The sequence below is a fragment of the Bombyx mori genome, chromosome 19, assembly GCF_030269925.1.
Source record: "Bombyx mori chromosome 19, ASM3026992v2".
Classification (NCBI taxonomy): domain Eukaryota; kingdom Metazoa; phylum Arthropoda; class Insecta; order Lepidoptera; family Bombycidae; genus Bombyx; species Bombyx mori.
This window is the reverse complement of record NC_085125.1, coordinates 9,956,924-9,975,782: the sequence shown is the minus strand read 5'-3', so window position 1 is coordinate 9,975,782 and position 18,859 is coordinate 9,956,924. Positions and strand designations below refer to the sequence as shown.

Here is an 18,859-nt window from a genome sequence, read left to right as displayed (position 1 = left end):
GGTAATAGTAATGAAGTGAATTTTTACGTAATGCAAGTCATTTAAATGAGTATCCTAATTGAGTATATACATGTGTTTCTGAAAGTTCAGCAACATGTGTCTTCATTTATTATCTGTAATTTATCAAGCATCAAACATATTGGAGTCGCCAGCGGCTTGGCTGATGACTAACTATACCTACTACCCAAAAAAATTAGTGGTCTGTCGTTCTGTTCGTTGGAGTAAGTATGTGAAATCGAAATCCCGTTTTTCATTTGTGAAAGGTAGTAAAGTTTCTTTAAAGTAATAGTTACATCTCGAGTTTGACCAAACGATATCGAACGCATTCTTTAGTTAAATCATAAAGGGAGAGTATTAGTTCATTTCAAGTTAAATATAAAGCAAAAATATAATATATACCATAGATACGGGGACAGTGAAACTTCTCCGATGAATTTTATCATGAAACACAATTTTTATAAAATTTACTAATATTGTTAACATTGACATTTTGCTCAAGATACGTTCTATGTAATTATGTTATACAAATCAGACCCTCTTCACAGCTTCGTTATCTTTTGATTGACTTGGATAGATTATCTTCATCGTTAACAAAGGACGCATCACACCGGATGTGAGTATGTAGCTGGAGCGCCTGGAGCTTCCGGAAACCCTTGACACGTGTACGTTGGGATGACTTAGAGCCGCTTTGTTGAGCTGTCGATAATCAAGAAGGGCTCGATTGTCCGGCCATACGCTTCGTCAGTCGTGAAGAGAAAAGATTAGGTTATATTATACCCCTATCGAAAATAATGTCCTGTCTTAGCTTACGATTTAAGATTATTACTATGCACGTTGGTTTACTGATGACAGTAAATAAGATAAGATTTATTGATGCAGTGAATATTACATATCTATACTACGTAAGTGTTATTAAAAATCGGAAACTAAATATTCGTTAAATTCGAGAGAAAGAAATACAGTATCGCTTACATAATTATTGTTATAAATTGCCTGCTTAATATTTTTAAAGTAGTTTTTTGGATAATTTCATTTGTAAAATAGGAGAGTCGCTAGTTTAATATACTAAAGATGAAGGCACCGATCAGGTTGCGTATACATCGACTTTGGTACGTCGGATAGGATATATCATTGCACAGATACCTAATGCATTAAAATAAAAAGTCCTTAATAAGAAATCTTATATTGCTTACAATTTTTTTGTTACTCTAGATTGTTCTACGAGTTTACAACGAAACCAACATGGTGTAGTTACCGGAGCCCATTTATATCACAATGTTAATGAGAGTCGGGTTTGTGATATGATGTCGAATTCTCTAGCATACTGACAAGTCTCTACTGCTCCGCTCTTCAAAACAGATATGGAATCGATTATTATCATCTCATAACCTACTACGAGTATAACCAAGTATCACATTACATCTATATATAGTAATTTCATATTTTTATTTCGTTACTCGGTGTTACTTCTTTGTCGTAGATGTCGTTCGAGAATATTATCAGATACCAGTTCAGATCGTGACTTCTCCCGTGTAAAAAGTAACATTAATTTCCAAGACGTTCAAAGCTTTATTGAGCGTAATTGAGTAGCAAATTCCAAGTATTTTCAAAATTTGCACATTCCGTTTCAGTTTTTACATTCGACTGCCCCACTCCTCAAACCGCGACGCGTTACTGCTTCACGGAAGAAACAGGCAGGGTGGTGGTACCTAAGTGGGTTCACAAAACGCTCTACTATCAGTAAAAATGCAAATTATATTTTTTCTGGTTTGATTCCCATCAGAAGATTTGAAAGTCCCCATAGTCGTATGACTCGATACCACTACATCGGGTGTTTCTTGAATTAGTCGCGGTCATTAAAAATATTTATCATGATATATATACCGAACACGTATACGAAATATTTCAGTCGATTTCTCCATAGCGATTTGTTGTTGAAAGAAAATATTAAAGATGAAACTTCCCCTCCTGATATGACATCATTTTTAGGTCGAGTTTGTTTGATTCGCCAAAAATGTTTTATTTTTCTTAATCAGCGGACTTCGTAAATAGAGGGGTCCTATTTGTGTCAAAAGTTATCGAGAGCCGGTCGACTTAAAAGGGTGCGTATGAAAGTTCGCGTCAATGTTCTAGAAACGTATCGATTACGTTGATGACGAATAAATCTCTGGTACCAGATTATTTGGAATGATTTATTGTGGTGCTCGTGAAACAGCCGGTATTATTTAAACTACGATGTCGTGCAATCAAATTGCTCTTGTCTATAATTATAATGATTTATATAATAATACATATTATAAGAGGCAAACACAAAATGGCTGAGTACCGTTTTTTGTCTTTAATTTTCTATCAATTTGCGGCATGCGTGCATGTGGCAGAGATGCGAATGTTGAAACAACAAGAGACAAGGGAGAAAAAATAGAAAAAAGAAAGAAAGAAAGAAAGAAGAAAGATAAGGAATGAGTATATCAGAAGATGTGTGTAAGTAACCCCGGTAATTAAAAAACTAAAGCGCGGACAGTTAGCGTAGTATAGACATGTGATGCGTAGAGAGAAGATACATGTGACTAGGAGATGTATGGAAATGGTAGTACAAGGTCGACCGAAGAAGACATGGATGGAGTGTGTGAATGACGATATGAGAGAGAGAGAGGAGTTAGTGTTTGAGATGCTTTTTTCGGGTAATTTTTGGTGGTGGTTAGAGGTTTATATGCACTATTTGTTTTTGGTTTTCCAAACGAGAAAATAAATATTCGTGATTTCCGATGACGTGATAGACAATAGTGAACAAATGTGATAGCTCTAATATGAATAAGTTTTGATAGAACATGACGTAAAAGGAAAGTCGTGTAGCTATTTTTGTTGTACGACAACCTTATTAGACTCCCATTTGACTAACTACATAATATTCCGTGTCCGAAATTATTATGTAAGCCCAGTATCAAGCGCCCAGTATCATGTATTATACAATACTATCTTCTTCTTGGTCGTTTGCACCCAGAGTGGTCGTGGTCATGAGTGATGGTGCGCTTCACACGACGTCGCCATTTCTCACGTACCACGACCTTTCTTGTGCACTCGTTAACGCGATCGTTTAGAAATATAAATGACGAAACTATTTTGTAATAATATACATAATAAAATGCACTTACAGTGACATCAACTAAAGGTTCATCCTCTGGTGTTAGAGCAAGGGAGGAACGTCGGCCGGCACGAGCTCCTGGCGACCCACTTGAACTGCCTGTTGACAACAGAACGATCATTAATTCAGAAGCATTAAATTACATTCCGTAGACACAACGATTACATAAGTAAATTATTCGGTCGGTCCCAATCTTGATTGCCGCCACAAATGCTAATAATATACGTTGCGAATTTATGGCTAATAATTTCTGAACCGACAGCATTCGTAGGACTCACATAGCAATCACATAGCAATTTTATGTGTTCGAGGACTGTTTTAAACAAAAAACAATACAGTGAAAACTTAGATAACGTTTCTTTTTAAGCGAAACTTCTTTAGGCGCTATGAGAATCAAATTTACCTCGCGCCAGATTCGTTACTGCTAGAGAGGGAAGATACAATTTAGAACGAGCGAGAGTGAGAAAATAGACAGGGCGTCTCGTGAACCACTCGACTTTGGAGAGAGAGAGAGAAAGCGAGCTAGGTCGTTTCTATTATACAAATTCTGTTTACAGGCGTCGGCCACTAGATGGCTGTTAATAGTTTCTCATTGCTCCTGTAGATGGCAGTAATATATTAACTATCTTATATTTTATTTTTATGAAGAATCTATTTTAATTAAAAATGAAGAAAATACACAATACTACACACCCCAAAAAAGTTTCACTTCTATCAAGTGCAGCAAGTTACACGCGCACCATTTTTTTGAACTTTTAAATTTCTCGCTCTTTTGTTAAAAAATTTACCTTTCTAGTTATAATATTATCTGTGTAATATACATTTTATTTGATATAATTAACCTTGAGGTAAAATTAAAATATCGAACTCAGACATAACTTTTTTAAATAATTATTCCAAGTATGTTACTCTGAACATCCATATTTGTACGTATCCGTATTTTACTTTGATTAATCTGAGTGTATGTAAGCATTTTATTATTATCTCTTTATATATATAAATAGGCAAAGGTCAATCAGCTAAATACCATTGACTTCTCTGTTTGTCAATCGATTTTCCTTTTTTCTTTTTTGTGCGTTATGTTTTAGTGAAGGAAATAAAAAAATTAGTCGATAGTTTTTTTTCTAAATCTCTTTATGTAAGTGATTATGGTCAAATTCCGATAATTGGAAGTACAACGGTTTTAATGAACTTTATTTTTTCAAATTATTGAGACAGGTTAAAAACTATTTTTAAAACATGTTCAATTTTTTTATTTTATAAGTAGAGTACTGAAGCTTAATTTTTTTTTTTGCAATCTAGGTGTGTAAGTTTATTCCTAAATATAATTCCAAGTTACTACGGCCATGGCTATTTCTGCGAAGAATTGATTGTGACTTCTTGTATGATTGTAAAGCTATTTTTTATAAGATCGATATTATCGCATTTGTTTTATATACAAAGTTTATTTTACTTGTGCGATTGACGATGGAGCCGTGTTGGTTTTGACCTTAGATTGTTGCTCAGTAACAGAAGTGCCGTAGCTCATTAGTTAATTCAACGAAAGCTTAAGGTTAACTAGATTGATTAGAAAAATACTTATAAGAATGACGCGGGGCCTTTGGTAGTGACAAACGCGTGAGTCACGATCCATCATCTCGATTGTTTTGAGTTGTGTAATAGCATGTATTAGACAACTGATCGAACAGTTTGTTGGGACGTTATGAATATTTTTTTGTTTGTTCTGATATTTGGATGGTGTCGAAATTTATTTTTAACTTTGCATAATTTTTTGGAGTGCATTTATAGTCTATTGAAAATTTACATTTAGGGTTGCGTTTTTCAGAGGACGCAATTTTTTTTTTTTAAGTGTGAATAAGGGCGGGTTAATATAAGCTTAAGTTTAAGTTTGTGGGGTTGCCACCTTTGTCTCCCAGCCACCATTTTGAAAAAAGGGGTGTAAAAGGTTTTTGCGCTGTATCTCGATCTCGTAAACTAGCATCCCTACAGAAAATTTAAAACAGATTATCTGTAGAACTAATCTAACTAAACTACACCCCCTACACATAAAAAAGGTCTTCTCTGAAAAACGCACGCTAAGGCCTAAAAAATATAACATTTTAATGGACTATCAGTATCTTTTTAAAATACGTTCGAGTCTTCACAAAAATTATTAATGAATTGGTTTAACACGCTTTTAATACCTTGGTATGTTTATTTGTTTGGAACGGAATGGTTGAAAGTCATTATCCCCGACATCTTTCTTTTTATGATTGAAATATTACTGGTGGCCTGGAGACTTTTCCGGTATCACCAGGACAGGATCTCCGATATCAAGACGTCCGGTTAACTTGAGAATTTGCATTTGCAACAAGGACCGATGATAATACAATAATTTTATAGCTTCGCTCTAATATCCTGACCAGTGAAATCAGAATAAAAAAAGATGAAATCAATTGTTAGTTGGGTTTATTATTTAAGCGTATTTTAAATTTTAAATTATGTATGTGTATTTAATATACATGCTATTCAAACAGAAAATATTTATTTGCAATAATTACATTCTTTCGATGGGTTTTCTTCTGTTTCAAGTTCATCGCTGTCTCGCCTCTGGAGCCATCTTTGAACTAATTCAATGCTGGCTTCTTCACCAGCCAACATCTTAGATTCACAAATTCATTTCGTTATGACACGACGCTACGACATTTATAAAACCACTCGACATAATAATGTCTCGAATCACGCGTTGACACTTTCACTGACAAGAAAACGTTTTATGTTTAAAAATCATCTAATTACGATACCAATGCTGAATTATATTTAAAGATCACGACATATAAATGAATTTTAGTACTAGATTGTTCCACGGAGCGCCCGACGTTAGTGTAAAGTCAATAAGTACTGTGTTCAAATTTCGTATTAATGAAACTATCAACGGGCGACTGTAAGCAGTGAACATCGGAGATCAAACAAATTTATACTCGCGAACCGAAGCATGCGCCGAAAAAAAAAAAACCATTTTTTTTTTTATTGCCTAAATGTGTGGACGAGCTCACAGCCCACCTGGTGTTAAGTGGTTACTAGAGCCCATAGACATCTACAGCGTAAATGCGCCACACACCATGAGATAGAAGTTCTAAGGTCTCAAGTATAGTTACATCGGCTGCCCCACCCTTCAAACCGAAACGCATTACTGCTTCACGGCAGAAATAGGCGGGGCGGTGGTACCTACCCGTGCGGACTCACAAATAGTCCTACCACCAGGTACACGATTAAGCCCGTCTAGCGCACAGTTTAATAAGCCCATTTTTATTTGTAGCGTTCCCTGCAGTTTCTTGTGTCGGTGAGGCGAGAATGTAGTCACCTTGGAGCGAATGTAGGACAAAGCAAATGAACCGAAAGTAGTGAGGGAGTGCTAGTTGAGAATTACATAATTTTAAAGCTTCCTTGTTGAACTTATTAATCAATAGAATAATCGCTGAACGATTTTGCTTAGGTGTCTGAATAGTAACTAAATAGCTCACGAAGCCCGATGGACTAGGTTTCTAGAAAATTCGTTAATTCATCGATTGATTTAAAGCACTATTTATGTCATTGGTTATGTCGAGTTTCTTAAATTACCGCAAAAAATACAAAAGACATGATTTCGGAGGATTTTTCTTTATGTTTATTACGTAAATCGTACGTTAATTAGAGTTCAATTAAAAAATATTTATTTCGTGCTATAGAGTTGTTATTGGGCATTTAAGAACGACCTTGATAATCCACATGCTTATTATAATATACGTTTACGAATAAAATAGAATAGGAATTTCGTACGTTGATAGTTTATTTACTACTAGATGATGACGGTTTTTTTTTTGATAACGCCATCTTGTTGTGTCTTTAAAGCGGTTAGTTGCCCTCAATTAAGAAAAATAGTATTATTATTCGCCAATAGATGTTGGGAAGAGTTGATTATTGAAAATACGAATAAAACAACATTTTCTGAAAATACATCATAGCTAGATCGATTTATCGCCCCCGAATTACGATTTTCATTAAATTTAGTATACAGGGGATCCTGTATACTACATTATACAGGATACTAAGTATACAGGATCCCCTGTATACAAAATTTTATGAAAATCGTTGGAGCCGTTTCCGGGATTCAGATTATATTATATATATTAATATACAAGAATTGCTCGTTTAAAGGTATAATATTCAATTTTGCATCTCAGCATTACGTGTTTCCACAAAAGTATTCGCTATCCCTTTTTAACGAAAGAGGACTAGTAGTTTAACAATCAGTTGCTTTCCGCTGTTTGTAAGCGCGAATAATAACGTACTTAATTTACAATACAGACTACACATATATAAGTTAAATAGGCGACTAACACGAAAATTATCGAGACGAGATTTAACGAATTTAAAATTTAAAACAAATACATAATTTGTTTGATAGTTTTTCCAACTTTTATGTATCTTATCAATTTCAAAACAGACGCATTGTCTTACTATAATTTTATTCATGACTAGCTGACCCGGCAGACTCCGTAGTGCCTCAATCGATAAATAAAAGACCTAAACTTTTGTATAAAATAAACTTAAAACAAACAAAAGGAATCCGTCCGACGGGGGACACATTAAAGGATTTTAATTCCGAGCATTTTCATATTTGTCTACCTTTCAAACCTTCTCTGGACTTCCACAAATAATTCAAAACCAAAATAAGCCAAATCGGTCCAGCCGTTCTCGAGTTTTAGCGAGACTAACGAACAGCAAGTCATTTTTACATATATAGAAGATAGAAGATATAGTGATAATCACTAAACGATCACCCCAGAATAAACATACAAAAGAAATAAAAAGAAAAATGTTAATGCGAACAAAGTCAAAGTTAAAACGCAAGACCGATAAACTCGAGACCTTTTTCGCTTCTACAACTCAAAAGATTGAAGATTAACGATTCTCAATTTTCCTTGAATCGGTGGTAAACAAATTGATGTCATTAGATTGTTTTGTAAGAACTGCTGCGGCTTTAATGATGATTGCCTTCGATCACGATAAAGTAATTTGAATATAACAGAAACCTTACAAGGATGTTTCGGTTTTCTGTTAATGGAAATTTTATTGGAACGCAACTGAAAAGGATGGTTATTATTTTTCGAAACGGCTGCGCGATCTTTCTAAAACGCGACCAAACGCAACATGATAATGAGTGACGTCATTCGGGGCCAAAATAAAAGAGAACTGACCATATAATATATACTCAAAGCCTCGAATAGCGAATAGCCAATATTTCGAATAGAATTATTCCATTTTATAAAAAAATTTGAAAATCTATATATTAATACGTGAAGCAAAAACTATGTATCCCTTTTTACGAAAATTGTACGGACGGAGGAGTATGAAATTTCCCACACTTATAGAGAATATAGCGAAGGAGTCCCGAATGTTTTTTTTTTAAATTATGCATTAATAATACATTAAATCAATAAAAAAAAACGATATATACACTACCATGTATTTGACACACACGCATATGAATACTCCATGTTTTTTGTCAAACTTTTGTTGCTCTGTTAGTCTGTGATCAAATTGAGAATAGGTTAACATTGTTTATTTGTCTATAGTGTAGTCTTGGCGAAATCTGTGATTATAGAAGTATAATAGTCTTTGACAATAGAATCATAATAATGTTCAAACTTATAATTTTAATTAATTATAGTCGAATTTCGACTACTGCGGGACCACTAGTATAAATAATTACGTATTATTTCATGAAAATAGTGATCGAATCAAGGTTTTGATTTAATTAACAGGCGCAGTTTGTTAAATACTGGAAGCGTTCCAATTCATAAAAAAAATCTCACGTACAAAATATTAGTTCACGACTGATTTCCGTAATAAAAGAATAATTTTGGATGTAAAAAATCAAGTAAAATTTATAACGCAACGTCATCGGTGGTAAAATTCTGGACGATATCCGGCAGCGGGCTACCACCGCTGATAAGAGTTTCTGGTTGAAGAGCGTGTTCATTACATATTTTTAAACTAGTACGCGTGAATACATTCGCTTTCTTTAATGCATGCTCAGATTGCTTGTTATAAGAGTTACAGATCAAGTGTTTTGATGTTACGTGATATTTATTTATTATCTACTGGTAATTCTTTATGAATAAACACACTTGCGTACCACCACCCCGCCTATTTCTGCCGTGAAGCAGTAATGCGTTTCGGCTTGAAGGGTAGGGCAGCCGTTGTAACTATACTGAGATCTTAGAACTTATATCTCAAGGTGGGTGGCTCATTTACGTTGTAGATTTGTATGGGCTCCAGCAACCACTTAACACCATGCTGTGAGCTCGTCCAAACATTTATGCAATAAAAAAAATGTGATCTAAAATCACTTCGCTGATTTACACCGGCGGAGCGTTTAGTAAGTACCTTAAGCGTTTTTTGATAGTTCTGTCTGTAGATAATTTCAACTTTATTACCTTACTTTAAAAATTACATTTGCTTATTCATAATCGCTAGTATTTTTGGGGAGGAAGAAGGTCGTACATAATATAGATTTAGTTTTTTTATAGAGCACAATTCCAATCTAGGAGACAGTTTATCTTTGAACATATTTATCATAGCAGTTAATAGTTCATGCAAGTTGCATTATATCTTTTTTTTGCCGTATGGGAACGAGCTCAAGGACCACCTTGTTAAATTAAGTGCATTATGATATCTTTTTTTTTTCTATCTGTTCTAGTGACCTCAAGAGATATTAGATTCATCGAACGAGTAGGTGAGCTCACGGGGCTCTAACCTAAGGACGTTGCTAACACTAGCCCTAGCAAGAACAGTGCTTCACAGAATCTACCACCGGATCGGAAACGCGACCCACTGAGAATGCCATCACGCGCCTTAATTTGTTTGATAGATTTTTAAAAGAACGCCAATCACCGACTTTGATCTCCATGAATTTATTTTCCCCGAATGCCCACGGTTTCTCTTACGTTAAATTATGCAATGAATTGAAAACTCTATCCTCTTCGTCCATTTACGATGTAAATCGTGCCAGTCAAATTGCCTTCAAAGGCTGTAAGTTAATGTGTCTTGTGTAATATATGTATTATGCATAGAAAATTTCAAATTAGGTGGCTCTAACTTGAAAATCATGAATTATAATGATGAATGCGTTCTTAAATATACACACTTCATGTGGTTACTTGAAGCTGTTTCTACTTTTTAAATCAAAACATAAATTCATACTGAAGTATTATAATTATTTTTTTAGCGTGACTCTATTAAAGGCGATATGTAGTTTTATGTTTCTAAATGGGTCCCTGTTTAAATATGTCTTCTCTAGTTTTAGATGACAATCGTCTTTAAGCTGCTAGCGTAGCCCGTGGTATGACCATCTAAGGTCCTCCAATACACATGGGGCACCACAAAATAAGCAGTAAAAATTACAATATAAAGATTTTCTTAAGTCAAGATTGGTCATACCGTTGGATGAATTTTTTTAAATTATCGGAGTGTAATGCAAAATTAACAAATAAAAAGAAATCGAAATGCCATGATCGTTTTCAAGGTCATCTACAAAACTTTATATGACAACATTATTATAATTTCACGTTTAATAACTTGTAATGAAGTCAACAGGCCTTGATTGTTTGTAGGTAACACGATTTTGAGAATTACGTTACATATGATACTTGATTATCGCATTTATCTTGTGGTTCGTCAGCAGAGGCTCAAGTTATGTAATCACAACGTATATTTTTATTGCCAAACGATAAAACAGGACTTATTTTTTTTTTAGTCATAACAGTACATAACATAATTGATTCTATCAGTTCAAATTTCAAGGACAAGGTTCAAGTGGCAGGTAGTCACGTCTATGGACTTCGGTATCCACTTCATGAAGCAATGGAAAATCCATCGAATAGTTTCAATTGCGTTGGTGATTTGAGGAGTTTGTGCCCTATCTGGTGTGAAGAGGTCAACGGAATCCACTAATACCACGTCTCCGTAAAACCACATTCATATTTTTAGTTATTATTTTTATAACCCGAGATGCCACTCTTCAGAACGAGACATATGGCTGCTTCGCTATCTAAGCAGGCCGGTACAAATACGTTCGGGTCAATAATACATGCCACCGTCAGCGAGTCACACAATTTGTGTGATGTAATATTTACGTAATGCACCTTTAGATATGAACTATTTATTCAATGACTCGTGAGGTCACAAGAGAATGAACCGAATATTCATAAATTCAGTTCATTGACAGTATTATTATTTATTACAACAACAACCGGCCAAAATCTTCAGGTTTATTTAGCGAAGAACTGTCTTTTGACAATTGACATTTTGTTTCAAATCCATTGCATATTTTTGATACGCTTTAACGTCGTATCTCCAATGTGTATTTGTGTAGGGTATTTTTGCAAGTCGTAAGTTGGAGGCTGGATACGTACTATATCCATTCATTTTTTGTTTGAAAGCCCGTTGTTAATTTATTCACTCTTTTTTTTTCAACATATGCTGATGGCCTTGAGAGGTTATTTCAGCTTCACCCTAGCGTGTAGGTGAGCTCTCGGGGCTCAAACCGAAAGTGTTGCTAGTACTGGCCCTAGCAAGAACAGTGCTTCGCAGAATCTACCACCGAATCGTAAACGCGACTCACTGAGAAGATCCGGCGAGAAACTCAGTGGGCTGTGTCTATGGGTTAATTTACTCGTCGAACTCTTCGTCGCAAGCGACGGGTTCAGCGAGAACGGTGACCGGATTATTCATTAATTACAGATATGCGTTACATTAAAACTACTGCTATAATACTAATAATACTGCTCAAACATTTTAGGGATAAACTTTACAGAATAAACACGCAGCCAATATTTTTCAGCAGATACACAGATCAAATAAAACTAAACAGATCTAGTTGAAAACAAAGACAGCTCGTTCAAAAACTATAAAAAAAAAACATGACTCCTAATTGTTAGCCCAGAATGGCATCATCTTTTCGTGGGCGTGTTAAAGGTACAACATGGGTGGCGGAATTCTTTCAATACCAAAAAACATACTGCAATCGCCAATCCGCCTAATATACATATTATTATGTATTTGATAGCTACCACGCACAGCATATTTTTGGTACAAAAAGGTCGTGTGCTCTCGTTTAAAAAAGAGAGGGGGCGGGAGGGATTCAACTCCGGTGTGAATAATCGATCAACGCATTATACCTAAATCAACTTTGCAGACTATAAAAACCTGGTATACCAAAACGTGAAACGTGAACAAGCCCGTGTAGTGGGTGTGCATACATAAAAAGTGTACCGCATCAATCAATGCTGTAATATAGAATATAATTATCATACTGTGTCATTGTTACGTTTTAATTATTATTCTTGGAATGTTACTATTACCTGTTAAATTTAGAATACATGATATGAATGCTGCTACTATTGGCGCTCACTCAACTCTCTCCATATTGATAGAGTTTGGTCGTAAATGTGATTTTATTGTTTTACGTTTAGTACCTTATGTGGTCTAGTGGCCTGGTGTGTTTAAGTGATTAGACTATGTCGAGGCTCAAATTTTATAGCCGGTCATGGCGAGTTTTAGAAATCAATACTCTTTTTTCTTTTTCTCCACTTTATCCCACTAGGTGGGGTCGGCACAGCTAATTTTTGTCTTCCATTCTCTTCTATCAGCCGTCATCTCAACACTCACTCCTCTCTCTCTCATATCGTTATTCACGCACTCCATCCATGTTTTTTTTGGTCGACCTCTTCCCCCTCTACCTTGCACTACCATTTCCATACATCTCCTAGTCACATGCATCTTCTCTCTACGCATCACATGTCCATACCATGCTAGCCGTCCGCTCTTTAATTTGTTGATTGCCGGGGTTACTTTCAGACTTCCTCTAATATACTCATTAAAAGTCATTAGAATTCAATACATCGTGTTATAAAGGAATAATATCTTGTACTAAAATCAAACCCTCAATATTGTGTAATATATACATATGTGTAATTTTTTTGCCTTTCTGATGGACTCACTGATGGGCTACCATCGTTCATGGACAAACGAAGTAAAAGAACATAAGCAGCGAAATGCATAGTTTTTTTTAAGGCAGAAATGGACGGGTATATTCGTCCATAAACACAAATAAAATTAGGTGGACCAAAATAATATGAGCTAATCATTTCATTAGCAACATTAGTCTCAAATTGGACTGGGGCGAGCTATTCTTAATTTAAAAAAAAAAACGATTTGAGGTACCTCGGTTTTATTCTAGTCCCTTAAACATGTTTAGCACGAAGCCAACAGAAAACCTTAACTGCATTATTCGTGACTAATTGAGTCACAGACGTGCACGAGAAGGCTAATTACCAAGAATCTCCGGCGAGAGGTTTTAATTAAGTACGGTTTCAGTGCGAGCGTTCGTCGCGACCGCAGCGAGAAAAATAAATATTGGGATTCCACATTTACGCTTCGACGTTGAATATTTGATTTGCTTGAGCAGAGAGGGAGGAGCAGAAAAATCTAGATATTTGAGAAAGGCCTGTTATTTTTTGGTTAAATGCTATAAAAATCTAAAAGAGAAAACGTTTTTTAGGATCTCTAAATATTTAAGTATATATGTAAATCAATTGTATTACAAATGATGGGGTAGAAACTGCTTGTCATTCTTCAGGTGATGTTTGAAAAGTGCCCTTGGAATTAAGTATCTTGGTTGTGCACATGTTATTGCTGGTGACCTGGTGACCTTGTATGAATAAAACCTTATTAAACCTTGAAACCGCGAACCAAAAATATTTGATGTATTACGCAGAGAACATCCTATTTTTAATTCTGTTGAAAGTTCTATAAAAATTATACGGTAACAAATCACAACGTTTATAAATTATTATTTAACCACGGAACCGGGAGCCAAAATTCAGTTTCGCTTCCTAATTTAGGAGAGAAAGTGTCACTTTCTCTTCCAGTTAGTCTATACTATCAGTACCAAATACTTATATAATTAAAATAACTAGACTAGAATAATAATTCAATAATCGATTTATGTTCTTTTTATGTATTAGACTTTGATCATTGTTTTGATATTTAAATGTTGAAAAAAAAAACGGTGGTTCCATAGATAAAGGAAATGGTACTTTGTTGTCTATATTGAAGAAATAAAATATATAGATTAAAAAATAATTATTAAATATCATCAATGTCTAATAAAAACAAGTATGTATTTATAGATAGATAGTTCATATTATAAATGTAAAAATTTGTATGTTTGTAATTTAATCACGTAAAAATAATTTGGTTGAAACCTGAATTTATCACATACAATATTTGGTCTACGTCATGGTCAATGACATGACCTGGACAACGCCGGTTATATCAGTTATAATAAATACCATAGTGTATTCGCTAGTTCGTGATTTTACGTCTCAACAGTTCTACAAGGAACTTTTATCCTGAGAAAATGCAACGGACTTCATTATTTTTGAATTATAAATTGAACGAAAACGGTGAAAGAAATTGAAGAGCACACTGTCCAAACTCTAGACAGTGTTTTAATAAATTATAAAACATGCTTTATTTTATTTAGCGTAGGTGTATTAAATATATTTCTTAACAATTACTAACTAACACAGACACAGCCCACTGAGTTTCTCGCCGGATCTTCTCAGTTGGTCACGCTTCCGATCCGGTGGTAGATTCTGCGAAGTACGGCTCTTGCTAGAGCAGCATCATCAGGTTTAAGCCCCGTGAGCTTATCTACTAATTCGGCAAATCTAAAATAACCTCTCGAGGGTACTAGAATAGGTAGGATAAAAAAACCTCGCAAAAACCGAAAAAAAACTCAATTTTGGTTTCAAAAAAACTAATTTTACCTAACCCTTACAGCGCGAACCGTCGATAGATCGACACTGTATTAAATGCGTATAAAGTGCGCAGCGTGGAAATACCGACAATTGTGCAGTTTTCTTTTTATTATTAAATAAATACGTTTCAAGTCGTCGTAGCCTAAAGGATAAGACGTCCGGTGCATTCGTATGTAGCGATGCACTGGTGTTCGAATCCCGCAGGCGGGTACCAATTTTTCTAATGAAATACGTAATCAACAAATGTTAACGATTGACTTCCACGGTGAAGGAATAACATCGTGTAATAAAAATCAAACCCGCAAAATTATAATTTGCGTAATCACTGGTGGTAGGACCTCTTGGGAGTCCGCACTGGTAGGTACCACCACCCCGCCTATTTCCGCCGTGAAGCAGTAATGCGTTTCGGTTCGAAGGGTGGGGTAGCCGTTGTAACTATACTGATATCTTAGAACTTATATCTCGAGGTGGGTGGCGCACTTACGTTGTAGATGTCTATGGGCTCCAGTAACCACTTAACACCAGGTGGGCTGTGAGCTCGTCCATCCATCTAAGCAATAAAAAAAAAAAGCTATAGTATATAATATATAGTAATAAATATCTCATTTCAATACTTTGATATGTCCCTTACAGGTAACAGAATGCAAAATATGTGAAAATAAGCTCAGCACTAAAATGGTTAAGATTGAATATCGATGATGACACGACCACGCGTTTCTTATTTCTTAAAGGTACGCCCTACGATATTCCGAAATTGTTTTTTTTATGAACTACATTTTTATGAACGCACCGTCCCCGTATATTTTCATAAAAACGCAGACTCGAATGTAAATAACGTGTTATCTCTTCATAAGAGCAGGTAATAAATAAAAAAGCATTACATACATAGTTCATATACATCACATTATGTATTATTAAACGGCTTTTACTGTACGAAAAAGTAATATTAGCTCATAAAAAGTTATAGACCACAAATATTAATATTGGATATAATATGTAGGTGAGTTCGGGAGATTAGTTCTTTTAGATATTTCCTGAGCGTACCTACTATGGGAATAAAACTTTTTTTACACGCTTTATATTAGCTTCACTTGTATGTATGTTTGTATGTTTGTAACTGACTCCTTTAGACGCGATTTTGACCCACTTTAAACGGCCATACCTCATTCAAACTTTGTAGACTTATCGAGAACCGATGACAATACACTAATTTGATAAGATCATTCCATTATTCAATTTGCAAAATAAGATTTTTGCCAATTTATATAATTTTTATCTATAGTCGATAAGGCAGGAATTGATGTTAAAGTACTTAATAGTTTTAAAAATACGCTTTTATAGAAAATTTAACTAAAAAATGAAAAATAAATAATAGTTTAAAAAAACTAAAAAAACACGCTTTATATAGAAGTTAACTAAAAAATAGAAAATAAATTTTAATAAATTTAAATCGAAAATAGTGTAAAAATATATATATTTTATTGTAAAAAAAAGCGTGGGGTGCTTTTATATAAAGCGTGTTTTTTTAGGTTTTTTTAAACTATTCTTTATTTCATTGTATTTATGTTTCATCGATTTTTTTTTATGTTGTCAGCACTATAATTTGGTTTTGGGATTCGATATTGGTAAAAAAAAGGCTCATATATTACATTAACAGTCAATTGTAGATTCCATGAATAAATTTGTTCAGAAAACGAACGAATTTTGCGCTTAAATGATTCGAACAATTAATTATGAATTAATTTACGTAATCAACAGCGCTAATTGGGGAGTCTGATAGCTGTTTATATTGCATGGAATATTTCGTTGTCGTGAGAATTAGTATTGAAACGTTTTACTCAAGGAATAGCAGAGGCTTTGAGATGAGTATACGACCTACCCGTTGATAATAAACACTGATTGAGACCTATACTATCTGGATATATATTAATAGTTTTTAACACGCTTTTATTAGCTTGGTATATGTGTATGTTTACTGGTGGTAGGACCTCTTGTGAGTCTACGCGGGTAGATACCACCACCCCGCTTATTTCTGCCGTGAAGCAGTAATGTGTTTCGGTTTGTAGGGAGCGGCAGCCGTTGTAACTATACTGAGATTCTTAGAACTTATATCTCAAGGTGGGTGGCGCATTTACGTTGTAGATGGCTATGGGCTCTAGTAACCATTTAACACCGGGTGGGCTGTGAGCTGGTCAATCTATCTAAGCAATAAAAAAAATGTTTTTTTTTTAAATATAACCGAGTCTTTGAAAGTAATTTTCATCAATTTCAAGACGTCCGCTTAACTTGAGAATTTGCAAACAAATCAAGGACCGATAATAATGCAAAAAAATTATTACTGCCCTCTAAAACCCGTGTATCAACAGGATAAAAAAATAAACAAATTAACTGTTTATTTGGTTGGCTATTTAGGCGTTTTATTTTAAGTTTTTAAAATACATATAATATATTAATGTAATGTAATGCCGTCACTTATCCGTGTTGGTACCATTCTTTATAATTTTTTTCGCTTCGCAGTCATGCCTTTCTGTTTGAATGGTGCAACAGTCTTTAATTCTTCTTCTTTTTATCAGTCCAGAGACGTCCACTGCTGGACATAGGCCTCCCCTAAGCCTCGCCACAGAGACTGGCCTTGCGCTGCCTGCATCCAGCGGATCCCCGCGAACCTCGATAGATCGTCGGTCCATCTTATGGGAGGCCTACCCACGCTACAGTCTTTAATTAGAGCCTTTTAAATTAATTAAATTAATTTCAAAATGTAAGAAATGTTAGAGGTCATCATATCAGAAAAATGTTTATTGTATGGTCATTAAAATTTATAAACGTTTACCTGATATTTTCAAGGATAACAAGAATGTAAATATTTTTTTTAAGGAAATGCTGCTATTATGATATTGGTGAATTTTTAAATGATAATAATATGTAGGTAATTGATTAGATCTATAATCTTATGATTTTAATGGATTATGAATGTAATTAAATTCTATATAACTATAATTTATGAATGTCATATTATAAATTGACATGTTAGTAATCTTCTTTTTTTTTATTGCTTAGATGAGTGGACGAGCTCACAGCCCACCTGGTGTTAAATGGTTACTGGAGCCCATAGACATCTACGACGTAAATGCGCCACCCACCTTGAGATATAAGTTCTAAGATCTCAGTATAGCTACAACGGCTGCCCTACCCTTCAAACCGAAACGCATTACTGCTTCACGGCAGAAATAGGCGGGGTGGTGGTAAATACCCGTACCTAATCTTCAATTAATTTTATATTTGCACACTTTTTATTCAAGTGGAATGTTAAAATTTTATAATACCTTTATTTATGTCTAGCAAATATATAATTTGAATTGAGTTAGATTGAATTGAATTTAATTGACATATCGAGTTGCCCCAAACTCGGTGACGAGATTCATATTGGGATATAGGCTCTGATATAAACTTTACAAGGGCTAGGCTGTGAGCTCGTCCACTCTTCTATTGCAATCAATGGACTCTAAGTACATGCACGAAATAAACAATCTATCACAACAAATTACATTTATTTTATGTATTTCATTATATATGTACGTGTATGTATATGTTTATGTTAGTTATGTGTGTAATTGTGTATGTATATAGTCTGATATATTATGTATTAGTCTTTTTTATTATTATTATTATTATTATTATTGTTATTGTGTATTGTATCAATAAGTAAATTGTTTAGATTGTACTCTTCTACCCACTTACATAAAGCTCTCCGTCTTTAAGAACGGTTAGCTGGTAGATAACTTAATAGTTGAGTTAAGCTCGCAATTTTATAACTTTTCGCAATTACTGTATTGTATTAACCCGCAAAATTATAATTTGCGTAATTACT

General features: G+C 34.5%; 1 protein-coding gene across 9 annotated transcripts in view; it reads right to left on the bottom strand.

Moving 5' to 3' along the window:
- LOC101737283 (high affinity cAMP-specific and IBMX-insensitive 3',5'-cyclic phosphodiesterase 8) overlaps positions 1–18,859 on the bottom strand; it is a 300,600-nt gene that overhangs the window by 128,538 nt on the left and 153,203 nt on the right. For 8 of the 9 annotated variants that reach the window (XM_062674044.1, XM_062674043.1, XM_062674042.1 and 5 more), the window contains one exon: positions 3,153–3,241. In XM_062674044.1, coding sequence (XP_062530028.1) covers positions 3,153–3,241 — 89 coding nt within the window. Of the gene's footprint in view, positions 1–3,152; positions 3,242–5,682; positions 5,880–18,859 lie in introns of all 9 variants that reach the window. The other variant, XM_062674045.1, reaches the window with a different exon arrangement.